General features: G+C 52.0%; 1 protein-coding gene across 1 annotated transcript in view; it reads right to left on the bottom strand.

Annotated features, from left to right (window-relative positions):
• Positions 1-5,103: 5,103 nt before the first annotated feature.
• Positions 5,104-16,906, bottom strand: part of LOC135185549 (macrophage mannose receptor 1-like) — a 61,057-nt gene continuing 49,254 nt past the window's right edge. Inside the window, exons 25-30 of the mRNA XM_064162329.1 lie at positions 15,951-16,116; positions 13,951-14,103; positions 13,071-13,187; positions 9,937-10,104; positions 8,949-8,990; positions 5,104-6,945 (exon numbers count right to left, since the gene is read on the bottom strand). Of these exons, the coding sequence (XP_064018399.1) occupies positions 6,704-6,945; positions 8,949-8,990; positions 9,937-10,104; positions 13,071-13,187; positions 13,951-14,103; positions 15,951-16,116 (888 nt within the window). The 3' untranslated portion in view covers positions 5,104-6,703. The remainder of the gene's footprint in view (positions 6,946-8,948; positions 8,991-9,936; positions 10,105-13,070; positions 13,188-13,950; positions 14,104-15,950; positions 16,117-16,906) is intronic.

The following is a 16,906-nucleotide window of genomic DNA, read 5'->3' as shown; positions in this document are numbered from 1 at the left end:
GGGAGAGTGGGAATTCTGCTTGGAGAGCAGCAGTGGCAGGCAATGTGTGGCTGCCTCACAACATGCCCAGGGAGTTTGTGGCAGAGGTGGTGCCTGTGCCAGATTTAACTCTTTGTTGTTGCACTCACTTGGTTTGCCAATGAACTGCCTCTGAGCAGCTGACTTCTGCTTACCACAGCTGTAAATCCACTTTTACCAGTGTCTGGGTGGTGTTGCCCAGGCCTGGTCAGAGGAGCAGGAGCAAAAGCCAATGGACAAATGGTGCATGACTCTTTTGGGTGCAGTGAGTCCTAACACTGCAGGCTCAGATCTCCTTTTCCTGCACTATTACCCCTCCTGGGCCATGTAAAGTGCTCCTCCAGGCTCTAGTGTTCAGTCTCCTCTCTCCTGTGACACAGTAGAGTGAGAAGTTAAATAGCAAAGGATGACTTTTTTCTTTCCCCCTGCCCTGCAACTGAAGTCTGTCATCATTTTGCTCAGAGAGCAGCAGGCTACACTGTGTAGAGCTGAGTGGGTCACTTCCCAGCAGAGTCACTTCCACCTTGGAGACAGAAATCCCTGAGAACTAAGGAAATTAGAAGGGAAAATCTAACTGCTCCTGGCAGGCTGAAGCAGGATATTGCTAGCTCAGAAAAAGTGAAGCAGAAATCAGCCTGAAGGTCAGTAAAGGCTTTTCTGTGAGGCTGCTGTCTTGCCCAGTCACACCTGACTGGCACAGCACCTACAGAAGGTTTTGTGGTGGTCACAGAGCACATCTGATTGGCAAAGCCTTCCAGCTCAGCCAGCCCAAACCCACACCCAGCACTGCAGCCTCAGCACTAAGCCATGGCCCCAGGCACAGCTCCACAGGCTGCTGCAACACCTCCAGGCTGCAGCACTGCAGCACTGCCCTGGGCAGACACTGCCAATGCTTGAGAAGCCTTCCAGGGCAGAAAGATTCCCTAAGGTGCAGCCTGAGCCTGCCCTGCCTGGGCAGCTTGGAACCATTTCCTCTGCTCCTGGCCCTTGGCAGCAAGCAGCAGAGGCTGCCCCCTGCTCCCTGCCCCCTCCCTGCAGGCAGCTGCAGAGAGCAATGAGCTCTGCCCTCAGGCTGCTCTGCTCCAGCCTGCACCCCCCCAGCTCCCTCAGCCCCTGCTCAGCCCCAGCTGCTCCAGGCCCTTCTCCAGCCTGGCTGCCCTGCTCTGGACACGCTGCAGCCCCTCAGTGTCCTTCCTGCAGCCAGGGGCCCAGAGCTGAGCACAGCACTCGAGCTGTGGCCTGCCCAGTGCTGAGCACAGGGGCATGATCCCCTCCTGGCCCTGCTGCCCACCCTGCTTCTGAGCCAGGCCAGGATGCCAGTGGCTGTCTTGGCCACCTGGGCACTGCTGCCTCATGTTCTCTGTTGAGATACTAAGTGCCACCAGGCAGAAATGGCTTTCAACATTCCCTCTGAATGACATTACTAGTTTGAGCTATGGAAGGTCATGTGAATAATCAAGCACCAAACCACCTTGTGAATATTTGGAGCTCATTATAAAATACTCAACTTCTGGAACTGAAACAGTTCTGGTGTTTGGTGCAATTACAGTCTGCAGAAGCAGCAATTGCAAAGAGTTAAATGAAGAGAGTCCCTAGACCATGCCTGTCTTCTGCAGCTGAATGCTAGCAGCTTTCATGCAGAGTGTAAAGATTTCCTTCCTTTCCTAGTCCCAGTTCTAGCTGCTCCACAGATGCAAAAGCCCTTTCTTGCTCTGTGTCGCTGTGCTCAGTGTGTGTACCATTGCATTTCACATCTTCAGTAAGGGCATTAAGTGCACCTGGGTTTTAGTGTCATCCTCAGTTTCCTCCTGTTTTCAATCTAAGGAAGAGTGAGCACCTTCCCTTTTATGCTCTGACCAATATTCAGTCTCCCCTTCCCCAGACCTTTGCTATCCTGCAGAAGTTGCACATTTCTTCATTCTCATTTCCTGCGAAAAATGAGTTGCAAACAGCTTTAACTCTGAATGGATCCTAAATGTTGCTGGGTTTGAAAGGCATCTTGGGTGGTGAGTGGCTGAGAGCAGCCCTGAGGAAAAGGACCTGGGGGTCTGGGCTGATGAAAAGCTCAACAGGAGCCTGCAGGGTGAGTGCAGCCCAGACACAACCCTGTGCTGGGCTGCAGCAAGAGCAGTGTGGGCATAGGGCAAGGGAGGGGATTCTGCCCCTTGGCTCTGCTCTCCTCACACCCCACCTGCAGTCCTGGGGGCAGTTCTGCAGCCCCCAGCACAAGAAGGACATGGAAGTGTTGGAGCCAGTGCAGAGGAGGCCACCAAGATGCTGAGAGGGCTGCTGTGAGCACAGGCTGAGAGAGTTGGGACTGTGCAGCCTGGAGAAGAGAAGGCTTCCAGGAGCCCTTGGAGTGGCCTTGCAGGATCCAGGAGGATCCAGGGGGCTCCAGGAGGGCTGGGGAGGGACTACTGACAAGGTCTTGTCATGCCAGGATGAGGAGGAATGGGTTTGAAGTGGCAGAGGGGAGATTGAAAGTGGCTGTTAGGAAGAAGTTGTTTGCAGTGAGGGTGGAGAGACACTGGCACAGGCTGCCCAGGGAGGCTGTGGAGCACAGAATCACAGAAACACAGAATGTGATTGAAGATTCACATTCTCTGATTCTGTGCTCCATGACCTCCCTGGAGGTGTTCAGGGCCAGGTTGGATGAGGCCTTGAGAGACCTGTTCTAGTGGGAGGTGTCCCTGCCTATGGCAAAGGGGCTGGAACTGGATCAGCTTTGAGCTCCCTTCCAACCCAAACCACTCTGGGATTCTTTAAGAGTGCACAGCAGCCTGGTTTCAGAGAGCAGCCCAGCAGCTGGCACCATCCTGTGTGGCTGCAGCAGCAGCAGTACCAGCACCAGGAGCAGAGGCTGCTCTCCTCACTGCCAGGAGCAAGAGATGATTTTCTGACAGCACAGGGTGCAGAAGTAGTCATTGGGTGGGAGCTGTGTGATCAAGCCTCACTGCTGCTCTGCCTGGCTCTTGACAGCTGATGCAGCCCTCTCACTCCCCACTCATCACAGCCCCCACACACCTTATCCCCCTTTCCTCTTCCTTTTGGTAACCAGCAAGCAGGACCCCACACAGGCTGGACCCAGCAGGGGGAAGGATCAGCACCTTTTCTTCAAGGTGAGCAGATCCCACCATCTCAAAGGGGTTTGTTCAGAAACAAACATCTCTGCTTCCCACAGTTGCTCTGCAGAGAAAGGGTTTGCCTGGAAGCTTTCCCCCAGGGGCTCCTGCGGTTGCAAACCAGCCCCATGAAGTTCCCCTGTGGCTCTCTAGGAGAAAGCCTTTCCTTCCCTTCTCCCGAGAGGCTTCCCCACAAGTCCTTTCTCTGTTCCTGTTGTGGAACTTCTGTGGTTTCCTTCCCATCCTCTGCACTTCAGAACAAGGCTCCAGAGCATCCCTCTTGCCCCACAAACACAACTCACAAGCAAGGAACCGTCTGTGTGAGCTGGCAGCACAGAAGGCCCAGGGCAGCCTGGGCTGCATCCAGAGCAGTGTGGCCAGAGGTGGAGTGAGGAGATCCTGCCCCTCTGCTCTGCTGAGGTCTTACCTGCACTGCTGGCTTCAGCTCTGGAGCCCTCAGCACAGGGACCTGATGGAGCAGGTGCAGAGGAGGCCACAAAGATGCTCACAAACTGGAGCATTTCTGCTATGAGGACAGGCTGAGGGAGCTGGGGGTGAGCAGCCTGCAGAAGAGAAGGCTCCAGGCACACCTAAGAGCAACCTGCAGTACCTGAAGGGGCTACAGGCAGGCTGCAGAGAGACTGTTTGCAAAGGGCTGCAGGGACAGGACGAGGGCAATGGCTGCAAAGCAGAGCAGAGCAGATGGAGATTGGCTGTGAGGAACAAGTTCTGCAGCAGGAGGCTGCTGGAACCCTGCAACAGGTTGCCCAGGGAGGTGGTTGAGGCCCCATGGCTGGAGCTATTGCAGGTGAGGCTGGTGAGGGCTGTGAGCAAGCTGTCCCCAGACAGAGCCTGGCAGCTTCATCCTGACCCCCACCCCTCAGGTACTGACAGACATTGATCAGATCCCTCTTAGCCTTCTCATCTCCACACTAAGCAGCCCCAGGGCTCTCAGCCTTTCTTCACAGCAGAGCTGTTCCAGTCCCTTAGCATCCTCACAGCTCTCTGCTGGACTGTCTCCAGCAGGTCCCTGTCTCTTCTGAACTTGAAAGCCCCAAACTGGACACAGTACTGCAGCTGTGTTCTCAGCAGGGCAGAGCAGAGGGGCAGGAGAACCTCCCTAGCCCTGCTGGCCACACTTCTCCTGATGCACCCCAGGATTCCACTGGCTCCACAAGGGCATATTGTTACCCCATGCAGAACTTGCTGCCCACCAGCACTCCAAGCTGTTTGTCCATGGATTTGCTTTCCAGCAGAATGTCTCCTAGTCTGTACTGGTGCCTGCTGTTGTGCCTCTCCAGATGCAGGACTCTGCACTTGTCTTCATTGACCTTCATCAGGCTCCCCTTTGCCTAACTCTCAGCCCGGGCAGATCCTGTTGGACAGCAGCACAGCCTGAGGGCTGCCAGCAGCCCCTCCCAGCACTGCAGCATCATCAATCTTTTCTGATGTTAGCAACAAGTTTTGCACCAGGAGACTGCTGGAACACTGCAACAGGTTGCCCAGGGAGATGGTTGAGGCTCCATCCCTGGAGATAATAAAGGTGATGCTCAAGGGGACTGTGGGCAACCTGATCTAGCTGAGGATGTCCCTGCTGAGTGCAGGGGGGTTGGACTGGATGAGCTTTGGAGGTCCTTTCCAGCCAAGCCCATTCTGTGATCCTTTGATTCTAATATTACAACACTTTTATTAGCCATTTATTAGGGCAAACTTCCCCGTGTTGAGGGTGCAGAAGCAGTGGGGCAGGGTGGCTTACAGGATGGTAAAGTCTGCTAAGGACAAATCACTGCTGCTGTAATCAGAGTCTGCCCAACTAGGGGAAGTGGATGCTCATTGGTGCATAGACATTGAAGTACTTTGACCTTTGAGGTCCTTTGCAACCTAAACCATTCTGCAATTCTACCCCTCCCTCCTGCTGCTTCCACCCCATGACAAATTGTTCTCTTTAAGAAGACACAAAACCTTTTCCTTAGAACCATTACTTTTAATGCCCATTTGAGTGAACCAACAGAGAATAAAAGTTATTTACACATCTTTCATACATGAGCAAAATATTTTAACTTAAACACCATTAAAATCTGTCCAGGATCAGAAATATCAAATTAAATAAGGGAACTTTTCTGGACTGAGAGCTCTGAGTCTCTTAATTGATTGTGTTTGGCATAAAATGTACTGGAAAAGCAAAAAAAAACCCAAACCCACCTCTCTGTGAGCCCACCTTATATTTTTTAGGTGTTGTGGACCTAGAGAATATCCCAGTAGACCAGTCTGACATCCAATGCTCTCAGGTCTGTGAGGATGAAAGGCTGGGATGTTAATCAAAGAATTAAACCAGACTTGGACAGGGAGGATTTGGATAGAAATCAGTGAAGGCTTCCTAAGGGGAAGTCTCATCAAGCCTTGGGGGAAAAAAAGAAGGTAGGAAATCATCACCTGCCAGTAGCTGAAAGGGCTACAGGCAGGCTACAGAGAGACTGTTTGCAAAGGGCTGCAGGGACAGGATGAGGGCAATGGCTGCAAAGCAGAGCAGAGCAGATGGAGATTGGATGTGAGGAACAAGTTCTGCAGCAGGAGGCTGCTGGAACCCTGCAACAGGTTGCCCAGGGAGGTGGCTGAGGCCCCATGGCTGGAGCTATTGCAGGTGAGGCTGGCCAGGGCTGTGGGCAAGCTGCTCTAGTGGAGGATGTCCCTGCTGAGTGCAGAGGGTTGGGCTGGATGAGCTATGGACACCCCTTCCAATCTGGGTCATTCTGTGATTCTCTGAACTCTTCAGCAGTGCTGGGGACTTCAGTAACAGTTGTGTGTACTCTGTTCAAATCTGGATTAGGTTTAGCCCCTTTGAGATTCCTACTGCATTACTGAAGCAAAAAAGCATTTCTGGTCACAATCCATTCCACACTCGTCCTGCAGCTCAGCCCTCAGTGCTTGCATGAGAGAATGACACAGAGGATGATCAGTTTACACTTCCCTTTTCATCAGAGGAGGAAAATGTGTTAATTCAGAACTACAAGCAGCTGGAAGAGTTTCTGTGGGCACCTCAGTAGGAACAGGAAGATGTGGACCCACAGCAGTGAAACAGGCTGCCCAGCTGTGCCAGGGAGCTGGTCCTGCTTCAACAAGAGGCCTGTGCCAGGGGAGCTTGGAGGTGCCACCCAAGCTGTGCAATTCTGCCAGTCTGTGCTGGAGATCAAGGCAGAAGCTTCAGGATATGTACAGATCTGGCTATGCTTTTTGGAGCATGCCAAGTAGCACATTCCCATAGCTGCCTGCAGTGAGCATGGTTCCTCTTGTGCCTAAAATGGTCCAGTGATGCTGGACTATACAGAGGCTGGAACTCCCTGGCTGTTCCCTTGCACAGTGTAGCTCCAGCTCTCCTCCCAGTCTGTGAGCAGAGCTCTGGCTCTGCCTTGCAAGATTGTTTGTTGCTGCTAGTACAGAAAGCAAGAAGCATCCTGTGCAAAGCCAACCTCAGTGTCCAGAGGAGAAAACTGCTGTGGCAGAAGAGTTCTTGCATTCCACTGCTCTAACTCTTTCTGTAGCCAGGCTCAGGCTTACCCTGCCTACTAAACTGTTGCCTGCTCGTTCTCCTCGATGTTGGTCACCAGACAATTGGATTCCTGAGTGCCCAGGTCGGCCCCACCGCGGTAGATGGCATTGTCAAAGCCACCCAGCATCTGCCGGTCACGCCTCCTTCTATAGAAGAAATAGAAGGTCAGGCCAGTGCCTGTCAGCAGCAGGAAGAGCAGGATCACAACCATCCCACCCAGGCTGTTCGCAGAGGAGGCAGCAGCTTCCTGCTTTGATGCTGTGAAAGGGAGAACAGAATCGTTACTGCAGGTAGGCAGAGACTGCTACTGCTGACAGCTGATAGCTCCTTAGATAAACTGACTCCACAGAACACATCTGCCTAGAAGAGCCTTCCAAACTCACCCAGCCCAAACCCACACCCAGCACTGCAGCCTCAGCACTAAGCCATGGCCCCAGGCACAGCTCCACAGGCTGCGGCAACACCTCCAGGGTGCAGCACTGCAGCACTGCCCTGGGCAGACACTGCCAATGCTTGAGAAGCCTTCCAGGGCAGAAAGATTCCCTAAGGTGCAGCCTGAGCCTGCCCTGCCTGGGCAGCTTGGAACCATCTCCTCTGCTCCTGGCCCTTGGCAGCAAGCAGCAGAGGCTGCCCCCTGCTCACTGCCCCCTCCCTGCAGGCAGCTGCAGAGAGCAATGAGCTCTGCCCTCAGGCTGCTCTGCTCCAGCCTGCACCCCCCCAGCTCCCTCAGCCCCTGCTCAGCCCCAGCTGCTCCAGGCCCTTCTCCAGCCTGGCTGCCCTGCTCTGGACACGCTGCAGCCCCTCAGTGTCCTTCCTGCAGCCAGGGGCCCAGAGCTGAGCACAGCACTCGAGCTGTGGCCTGCCCAGTGCTGAGCACAGGGGCATGATCCCCTCCTGGCCCTGCTGCCCACCCTGCTCCTGAGCCAGGCCAGGATGCCAGTGGCTGTCTTGTCCACCTTGGCACTGCTGCCCCATGTTCAATCACTGCCAACCAGCACTCCCAGGTCCCTCTCCAAGCTGCAGCTTCCCAACCACACATGCCCAGGTCTGGAGCTCCCCATGGGGTTGCTGTGACCCAGGAGCAGGACCTGGCCCTTGGCCTTGTTGAACTTCACACACTGAGCCTTGGCCCATGGCTCTCACCTGTCCTGGTCCCACTGCAAAGCTCCCCTACCCTCTACAAGTGGACACAGCCACCCAGCTTGGTGCCATCTACAAATGTACTGAGGCTGCCTCAATTCATTCATCCATATCATTGGCAAAGATATTAGAGAGGACAGGGCCAGTGCTGAGCCCTGATGGACATCGATGATGAATGTAAAACAACTGAAGCACCAGACCAGCAGGTAGAACTGATGCATGTTGTGGATGGAGAGCACAAGAATGGGCTCACACTCATCTCTGTTCCTTTTCAAAGCATTGTATTGTAGCATAGTGCAGCACTAGTAAAGCAAAAAGAAAAAACACCAAAAGGAAAAGCAAAACTCAGTAAACCAAGCAGAGTGAGCAAAGAGCTCTCCTCTTGAACAGCCTTAAAATCATCCTGACAGCTAAACGAGCATTCAAATGAAACTTCTCTGCAGGCAGTTTTACCTGTGAAAAGTAAATGTCCATAGATCTACTGAAATTTCAATGTAGAGGTTTCTGAGAACCCAACTTAGCACAGACTCTCAGAATGTCAGGGGCTGGAAGAGACCTCCAAAGCTCATCCAGTCCAACCCCCTGCCAGAGCAGGGTCATGTAGAGCAGATCACACAGGAACACATCCAGGGGGATTTTGAGTATCTCCAGAGAGGGAGACTCCACAGCCCCCCTGGGCAGCCTGTGCCAGGCTCTGTCACTCTCACAGGGAAAAAAAATCTCCTCATGTTTGCATGGCACTTCCCCTGCCTCAGCTTCCCCCAGTGCCCCTTGCCCTGGCACTGGGCATCCCCCAGCAGAGCTGGCTCCAGCCTCCTGCCACTCACCTTTGCATCTCTATAAACATGACTGAGGGCAGCCCTCAGGCTCCTCCTCTCCAAGCTCCTAGCCCCAGCTCCTCAGGCTCTCCTTGCAAGGAAGATGTTCCTCTGCCTGCAGCAGCTTTCTGGCTCTGTGCTGGACTCTTTCATGCACTTCCCTGAGTTCCTTCTTGAACTGGGGGGCCCAGAACCGGACACAATATTCCAGACGTGACTTCAGCAGGGCAGAGTAGGGGCGGGGGAGAACCTCTCTGAGCTACCAAGCACAGCCCTTGTGATCCACTCCCCTTTCACACTTACCTTTATTGACATGGGACTCGTGGGTTGGCTCCTCTTCGATTACTGTGGAGAGAGCAGAGGCTGATGTTAGGCACCGTTCGCAAGGCAGCAGTCAAAGCTCAAGCACACACTGCAGAGGCTTCTGCTTCACCTGTCTTTCAAATCTAAATGATCACAGTCCTAGGCTGGTTTGGCTTAGAAGTGACCTTAAAGATCACTGAGTTTCAATCCCCTGCCATGGGCAGGGGGACCTCCTGCTAGCCCAGGTTGCTCAAGGCTTTGTCCATCCTGCCTCTGAACGCTTCCAGGTAGGGGACACCCACAGCCTCCCTGGGCTACCTGTGCCAATGTCTCCCCACCCCCACTCTCAAGAATTTCTTCCTCATCTCCACTTTGAATCTCACCTCTTCCAGCTCAAAGCCATTGTCCCTTATCCTATCCCAGCCTTTGTCAAAAGTCTCCCCAGCTCTCCTTAGCTCCCTTCAGGTGCTGGAAGGCTGATCTAAGGTCTCCCTGGAGCCTTCTCTTCTTCAGGATGAACATTCCCAACTTAGCCTGTCTCCCCAGGGCAGGTTCTCCAGCCCTCTGATCATCTTTGTAGCCTCCTCTGGACCCTCTCCAGCAGCTCCAGGTCCCTCTTATGCTGGGGGCTCCAGAACTTCAGGTGAGGTCTGATCAGAGCAGAAGGGCAGAATCCCCTCCCTGTGCTGCTGCTCTCTCTGCTCTGGCTGCAGCCAGCACACAGCAACCAGTGCTGGCTCCTGGGCATTTTGGCACCAACTGACACCCTCAAGGCTGCTCTCAACCACTCCTCATCCAGCCTGCATTTGTGCTTGGGATTGCCCTGCCTCAGCTGCAGGACCTTGCACGCTTGGCCCTGTTGAACTGCATGAGTCCAGTCTATGTACCAATGCAGAGTGTAGCCAGTGCATGATTAATTAGACTTGATGTACATTGACCACTGCCTGTGAGAAAGGACCCACTCAGTGCATGCAAATTCACAACTTACTCTTGGGGATTTTGCAAATAAAATTCTGGTCAACAGAGCAGTAATAATTCCTCCAGGTTCCACTTGAGACATCCATGTCAACACAATGCTCATCAAAGATTATTGTGGGCTCTCCTTTCTCCCAGTTGACAAATTCCAGCTGACTTCTGTCTGTCCATATCCATTCTCCTGAAATCAGAAGCATTGCCTCTTGAGTGAATGCAATGGGGAGGTCTTTCTAGGCTACCAGGTGCAATGACTTTGGTCATGGAATGCACCAATTCAGTGTAGTAGCATTGCAGAGGGCTCACTGCTCACTCCTTGAACAGCCAGAGGGGTTCAGGTTGGAGGGTGCCAAACCTAAGCACTCAAAGACAAACTCCCTCTGCCTGCAGGTTCATGGAGACAAACTCCCTCTGCCTGCCTGTTCATGGAGACAAACTCCCTCTGCCTGCAGGTTCATGGAGGCAGAGATGTGCAGCAGACAGGCCCAGGCTACCCAAGGGCCTGTGCCTTGGACTCAGCCATGCCTGGGAGCTTTTAGTAAAACCAGAGCATCTGCTCCAAAACTGATACCAAAACCAAACCAATCAAATCCATTCCAAATAAAACTCCCAAACAAACAAACCCCCAAAACAAAGCCACAAATAAACAAAACCCCAACCCCAAACCCCCAAAGAAACAAAACCACAAACAGAACCACAACAAAACCACAGACAGTAGGTCAATGAACAAAACAAATACAACCCCCAGAAACCCCCCAAGGCCAAATCAAAACAACCCAAACAAAAACCCATTCACAAAACCAAACCAAGCCCAAACCCCAAAACCAGAGCAAAATGAAACAACTCAAACAGAAGCCATAAACACAACCCTGACCACAACAAGACCAGTCCAAAGGAAACCAAACCAAAACAGTCCAAACAAAGCCCACAAACAAAACCCCATTGGCAGCAAGAACAAAAAGTCCAAACCCAAAGGAAAAGAACCCAAAGGAAAACCAACCAACAAAACCAAAGCCCACTGACAGCAACAAAAATAACCCAAGTCCAAAAGCAAAGCAAAACAAAACCGAACCAAGCCAAACCCCATAAAACACCCCCACAGACAACAGAACAAAGCCAAAGCCAAAGCCACAGCAAAACAAAACCATGCAAACTAAAAACAAAAGCACACTGACAACAACAAAAATCCAAGACCAAACCAGTGCAACTCAAGCAAAAGCCGTGAGGAAACAAACAAATCCCCACTGATAAGAACAAATCCAAACCCTAAACCAAAGCCAAACAAGGCAAAAACCAAATCATAGAATCATAGAATCAAGCAGGTTGGAAGAGACCTCCAAGCTCATCCAGTCCAACCTAGCACCCAGCCCTAGCCAGTCAACCAGACCATGGCACTAAGTGCCTCAGCCAGGCTTGGCTTCAACACCTCCAGGGACGGTGCCTCCACCCCCTCCCTGGGCAGCCCACTCCAGTGCCAATCACTCTCTCTGTGAAGAACTTAAGGCATAAGCAGACAAAACCACACTGACAACACCAACAGCAACAAAAATCAAACACAAAGCAAGCTGAAAGATTTGTGGATTAAGATTAAAAATTGCAATGGAAAAATGGGGAAAACTCATGAAATTTTGATAAACTAAAGTCACAGAATCACAGAAAATATTCAGTTGGAAGAGACCTCAAAGGTCATCCAGTCTAACCCTCAGAGAACTTCAGAGGTTGGAAGGGACCTCCAGAGAGCATCCAGTCCCACCCCCTGCCAGAGCAGCATCACCCAGGGCAGGGCACACAGGAACACAGCCAGGTGGGCTTGGAAAGGCTCCAGAGGAGACTCCACAGCCTCTCTGGGCAATCTGCTCCAGGCCTCCAGCACCCTCACACCAATCAAGTTTCTCATCATGCTGAGCTGGAACCTTCTCTGTTCCAGTTTGTACCCATTGCTCCTTGGCTTATTGGTGCTGACCACTGAAAAGAGCTTGGCCCCAGCCACTGACACTCTCCCCTCAGACACTGATCCCCCCTCAGCCTTTTCTTATCCAGACTAAACAGTACCAAGGCTCTCAGTGTCTCTTTGTATGGGGGTTGCTCATGTCCTCCAATCATCCTCGTGGCTCTCTGCTGAACTCCTTCCCATATGTCCAGTCTAGAGTCAATCCTAAACCATGTTCCTATATGTTGCCAGGCAGCTCAGGTACCTGCTATGCCCTGAGCTGTTTAGAAATGCATTCCAGCTGAAGGTTGTCTCAGCTTTAATTGTAAGGTGATGGATTCCTTGACTGCATAATGCTGGTTAAAGTAATTGGAGTTTAAAAGGGACAGGAAACACTTAAATCAGCTCCTGCAGTGCCAAGCTAGAACCTTTGCCAGGCTGAAGTACATGCTCATTGCAGCAAAAGTGCAAAAAGTAGAGCCCCTGTGGTGGCTTTGGCTTAGGGATCTCAGTGGAAAATCTATGAAGCATTTCACAGCTGGGGCAGCTCTGGCTTGGACTTGATGATCTATGAGGTCTCTTCCAACCTTGGTGATACTGTGAGACTGATTGTTTGTTACTATTTAATACTTCTATTACTATTTGACATGCTAATGTTCACAAAATCACAGCATGGTTTGGCATTGATAGGACCTCCAAAGCTCATCCAGCCCAATCCTCTGCACTCAGCAAGGACATCCTCCACTAGAGCAGCTTGCCCACAGCCCTGCCCAGCCTCATTTGGAGTAGCTCCAGCCATGGGACCTCAACCACCTCCCTGGGCAACCTGCTGCAGAACTTGTTCCTCACAGCCAATCTCAACCTGTTCTGCTCTAGTTTGCAGCCATTGCCCTCGTCCTGTCCCTGCAAGCCTTTGCAGTGTCTCTGCAGACTGCTTGTAGCCCCTTTGGGCACTGGCAGGTTGCCAGTGGTCCCCCTGGAGCCCTCTCTCCAGGCTGCACACCCCCAGCTCCCTCGGCCTGTCCTCACAGCAGAGCTGCTCCAACCCCCTCAACATTTTCATGGCCTGCTCTGGACCCTCTCCAGCTGCTCCATGTCCTTCCTGTGCTGAGGGCTCTGGAGCTGGATGCAGCACTGCAGGTGAGGTTATTCAGCATTTCCTCTGTTTAATTAGCTTTTGTGGCTTTCTTTCATCTCAGTATGAACTATGAAATATTTACCATCAATGTTTTGGAACAGTCCTATCCAGAATTTTCTGAAGTCATTTGCAAGTGGAGACAAATGTATGAGGAGAAAGTTCATTTCAGCAGAATCTTCTATGGAGACCAGAGAAGCACCTGAAGGACACCAATGAGATATCACACATCACTGCAGCAAGGCTTTCCATTAGACAGGAATTTTCTCAGGGAACAATCAAAACATTTTGTGATCACATCTTTCACGTGCTAGAAAAGCTTGCAGGTGAATTTGAGCTAGCTGGAGCTGAGAACTGGCACACACACACACATTCACACAGCCACAGCACCGGCAAGGTTGGAGACTTTCAAGGTCATAACCCAACCACCAAGGCCACTGCACTCTGTCCTGAAGCACCACAGCTACAGCTTCTGCAACACCTCCAGGCTGGGCACTCCACCACCTCCCTGGGCAGCCTGTCCCAACCCCTCACCACTCTTTCTCCTCATCTCCAGCCTAACCTTCCCCTGGCACAACTCCAGCACAGTTCCTCTCCTCCTGTCTCTGCTTACCTGGGAGAAGAGACCAACCCCAGCCTCACTCCAGCCTCCTTGCAGGCAGCTGCAGAGAGCAATGAGGTCTCCCCTCAGCCTTCTCCTCTCCACACTGACCACCCCCAGCTCCCTCAGCTGCTCCTCACACGATGCCCTCCAGACCCCTCAGCAGCCTCAGTGCTCTTCTCTGGACACCCTCCAGCCCCTCAGTGTCTTTCTTCTCCTGCTGCCCCCAGACCTGAGCCCAGCACTCAAGCTGTGTCCTCCCCAGGGCTCAGTCCCGGGGCACCATCACTGCCCTGCTCCTGCTGGACACACTCTTGGTGCTGGATTGAACCTGTGCAGCAACCTGACCCAAGAAGGCCCTTACCCATCTGAATGCAGGCCATGGAGGCATCAGGCCAGCTTTCCTCTGAGGTGGTGTGTACGTAGTAGCAGTGCCCACGGAAGGGAACCCAGGATCTGCCGCGCTTCGGCTCAGGACACTTGCCAAGCAGCTGTGGTGGGTCGGTAGGGATTAGCTCTATTAAGAAGACACAGGCTTTAAGAACCCAAGGGAAACATACTCCTGCACCACACCTGGGCCCTGCCAACTGGAAAAGGAATGGCTCACGGCTCAACTTATGGCAAAACACTGAGCTAGACAGCATAGAGTAACACAAACTGAACTGGCTGGTGCTGGCTCTCCAATCTTGCAGTAGTCTGACTGCAGTTGGCTCCAGCAAGGCAATTTTCACCTGAAGTCTGTGAGACAGAATGAGGAATAAGTTGGCAGACACAAGGGATCTCGGCACCACCACCAGAAGCCAGTTTATAGCAAGGTTGGTGTGCCAGAGAGGCTGCCTGGACCTGCCCTTGCACACAGACCCTCACCTGTCTCATTACATTACCTGATCAAAGCCAAAGCAGAGCCTAAATGAGAATCAATTCTGCTGTGCAGCATGGTGCAGAAATCATCCTCATAGAAAATTTAAAATAGGTTTGAAAATTAGGTGCAGTATTTCATCAATTCATAGGTTCACAGAATCACAGAATCATAGAATCAAGCAGGTTGGAAGAATGCTCCAAGCTCATCCAGTCCAACCTAGCACCCAGCCCTAGCCAGTCAACCAGACCCTGGCACTAAGTGCCTCAGCCAGGCTTGGCTTGAAGACCTCCAGGGACGGTGCCTCCACCCCCTCCCTGGGCAGCCCATTCCAATGGCAATAGTTCCAAACAAGAATGGTTCCAAACAAGACAAGGGTGCAAGGACACAAGGCCAGGCTGCTCAAGGCCTCATCCAACCTAGCCTTCAACATGAGATTGGAGCTCTAAAGAATCTCATCAGAAGCTTCCCAGGATCTTATTCCTTTAACAAGTGCCAATAATCAACTTGGCTGCTGCACTGGCAGAGGTTTATCTCCCAGTATCACAAAAAATACTTTTAGATGTAAAAGTCTCATTAATATACTTATACTTAGGCTAAATTTGATCAATTCTGCACCTCTTGACCAAAACAAAAAGGTGCAGAAAAGGATTACAGCAGGTGGCAGGAGCTCTTCCAAGTTGTCTTTATGATGTGTGTGTACTGAGTGGATTGTGAAGCACAACATTTACTGCACCTGGACCACAGGATCCCAGGATGTTAGGGGCTGGAAGGGACCTCTGGAGAGCTTCCAGTCCAACCCTCCTGCCAGACCAGTGCCAGAGAATCCAGCACAGGTCACACAGGAACACATCCAGACAGGGCTGGAAAGGCTCCAGAGGAGACTCCACAACCTCTCTGGGCAGCCTGTGCCAGGGCTCTGGCACCCTTACACTAAACAAGTTCTGCCTCACCTTGAGCTGCAGCTTCCTGTGCTGCAGTTTCCATCCCTTGCCCCTTGTCCTATGGCAGGGCCCAAGTGAGCAGAGGCTGTGCCTGTGCTTCCTTGCTCACCTCCAGCCCTCAATAGGCATTGCTGAGATCCCCTCTCAGCCTTCTCCTCTGCAGACTAAGCAGCCCTAGGGCTCAGCTTCTCCTTCTCAGGCAGTGCTGCAGTCCCTTCAGCATCCTCGTAGCCCTCTGCTAGACTCTCTCCAGCAGATCCCTGTCCCTCCTGAACTGGGGAGCCCAGAACTGGATGCAATATTCCAGGTAGGGCATCACTAGGGCAGAGTGGAAAGCGGAGAGAACCTCCCTAGACCTGCTGGCACACTCCTGTTGATGCACTCCAGGATCTCATTGGCCTTCTTGCCCATAAGGGCACCTTACTGTTACCTGGGAGCTCCCAGGTTCCCAAACATACAATACAAATCACAATCATGGCATCTGTGGAGAACCTGACTCCAAATACACCCATCAATTTGAATTCCAGCCTCCCAAATCAACCTTCTCCCATGGCAACTCACCATCAGACTGCTTACAGAGAGATAGAAATGTCTCATTGCAAGGGGCTGTTTTCCAAAACCCATCCAAATCCAGGTAGACACAGGCTCTGTTCTTGTTTGGCTCTCCACTGGCCCAGTTGTAATACCTGCTCCTCCTTCTGTCTGACCACGCATAATGACCATGAGTCTGAAAGAAAATGGCAGCAAAGCTTATTGACATGGATTGGATTGGATTGGATTGGATTGGATTGGAAGAATATCCAAATGGCACTTGAAGGGATCTCAAAACATGGGAAAATCTGAACCACGATTTCTGGCACAAAATTAATTAATATAGAATCAGAGAATTGTCAGGGCTGGAAGGGACCTCAAGGGTCAGCCAGTTCCAACCCTCCTCTGTGGGCAGGGACACCTCACACTAGATCAGGCTGCCCAGAGCCACATCCAGCTTGGCCTTGAAAACATCCAAGGGTGAGGCTTCCACCACCTCCCTGGGCTACCTGTGCCAGTGTCTCACCACCCTCATGGAGAAGAACTTCTTAATGTCTAATCTAATTAATGTCCCCTCCTTTAGCTTGGATCCATTCCAGTCAGCATTTAGGTGCTTGGCACACAGGTATAGGTGTGATTCAGAATGTTAGGGACTGGAAAAATCATCCAGAACAAGTCCCCTGCCAGAGCAGGATCACTTAGAGCAGGTCACACAGGAACAAATTCAAGTGGGCTTCAAAGACTCCAGAGGAGGAGACTCCTCAACTTCTCTGGGTAGCCTGCTCCAGGGCTCTGTCACCCTTATGTTTACATAGAACCTCCTCTGCCCCTTGTCCTGTCATTGGACATCACTGGAAAGAGCCTCAAGCTTCACTAAGAAGTTCTGAGTATTGGCTGATGCATTCAGACAAGGTTTTCACAACCTGTGTTATCAGCCACAGAATGCTACTCTTGAATGTGCGAGAGAGCAAACTGCAATACCAAGA

The sequence above is a fragment of the Pogoniulus pusillus genome, chromosome 23 (genome assembly GCF_015220805.1).
Source record: "Pogoniulus pusillus isolate bPogPus1 chromosome 23, bPogPus1.pri, whole genome shotgun sequence".
Classification (NCBI taxonomy): Eukaryota; Metazoa; Chordata; class Aves; order Piciformes; family Lybiidae; genus Pogoniulus; species Pogoniulus pusillus.
This window is presented reverse-complemented; position numbering and strand designations above follow the sequence as displayed.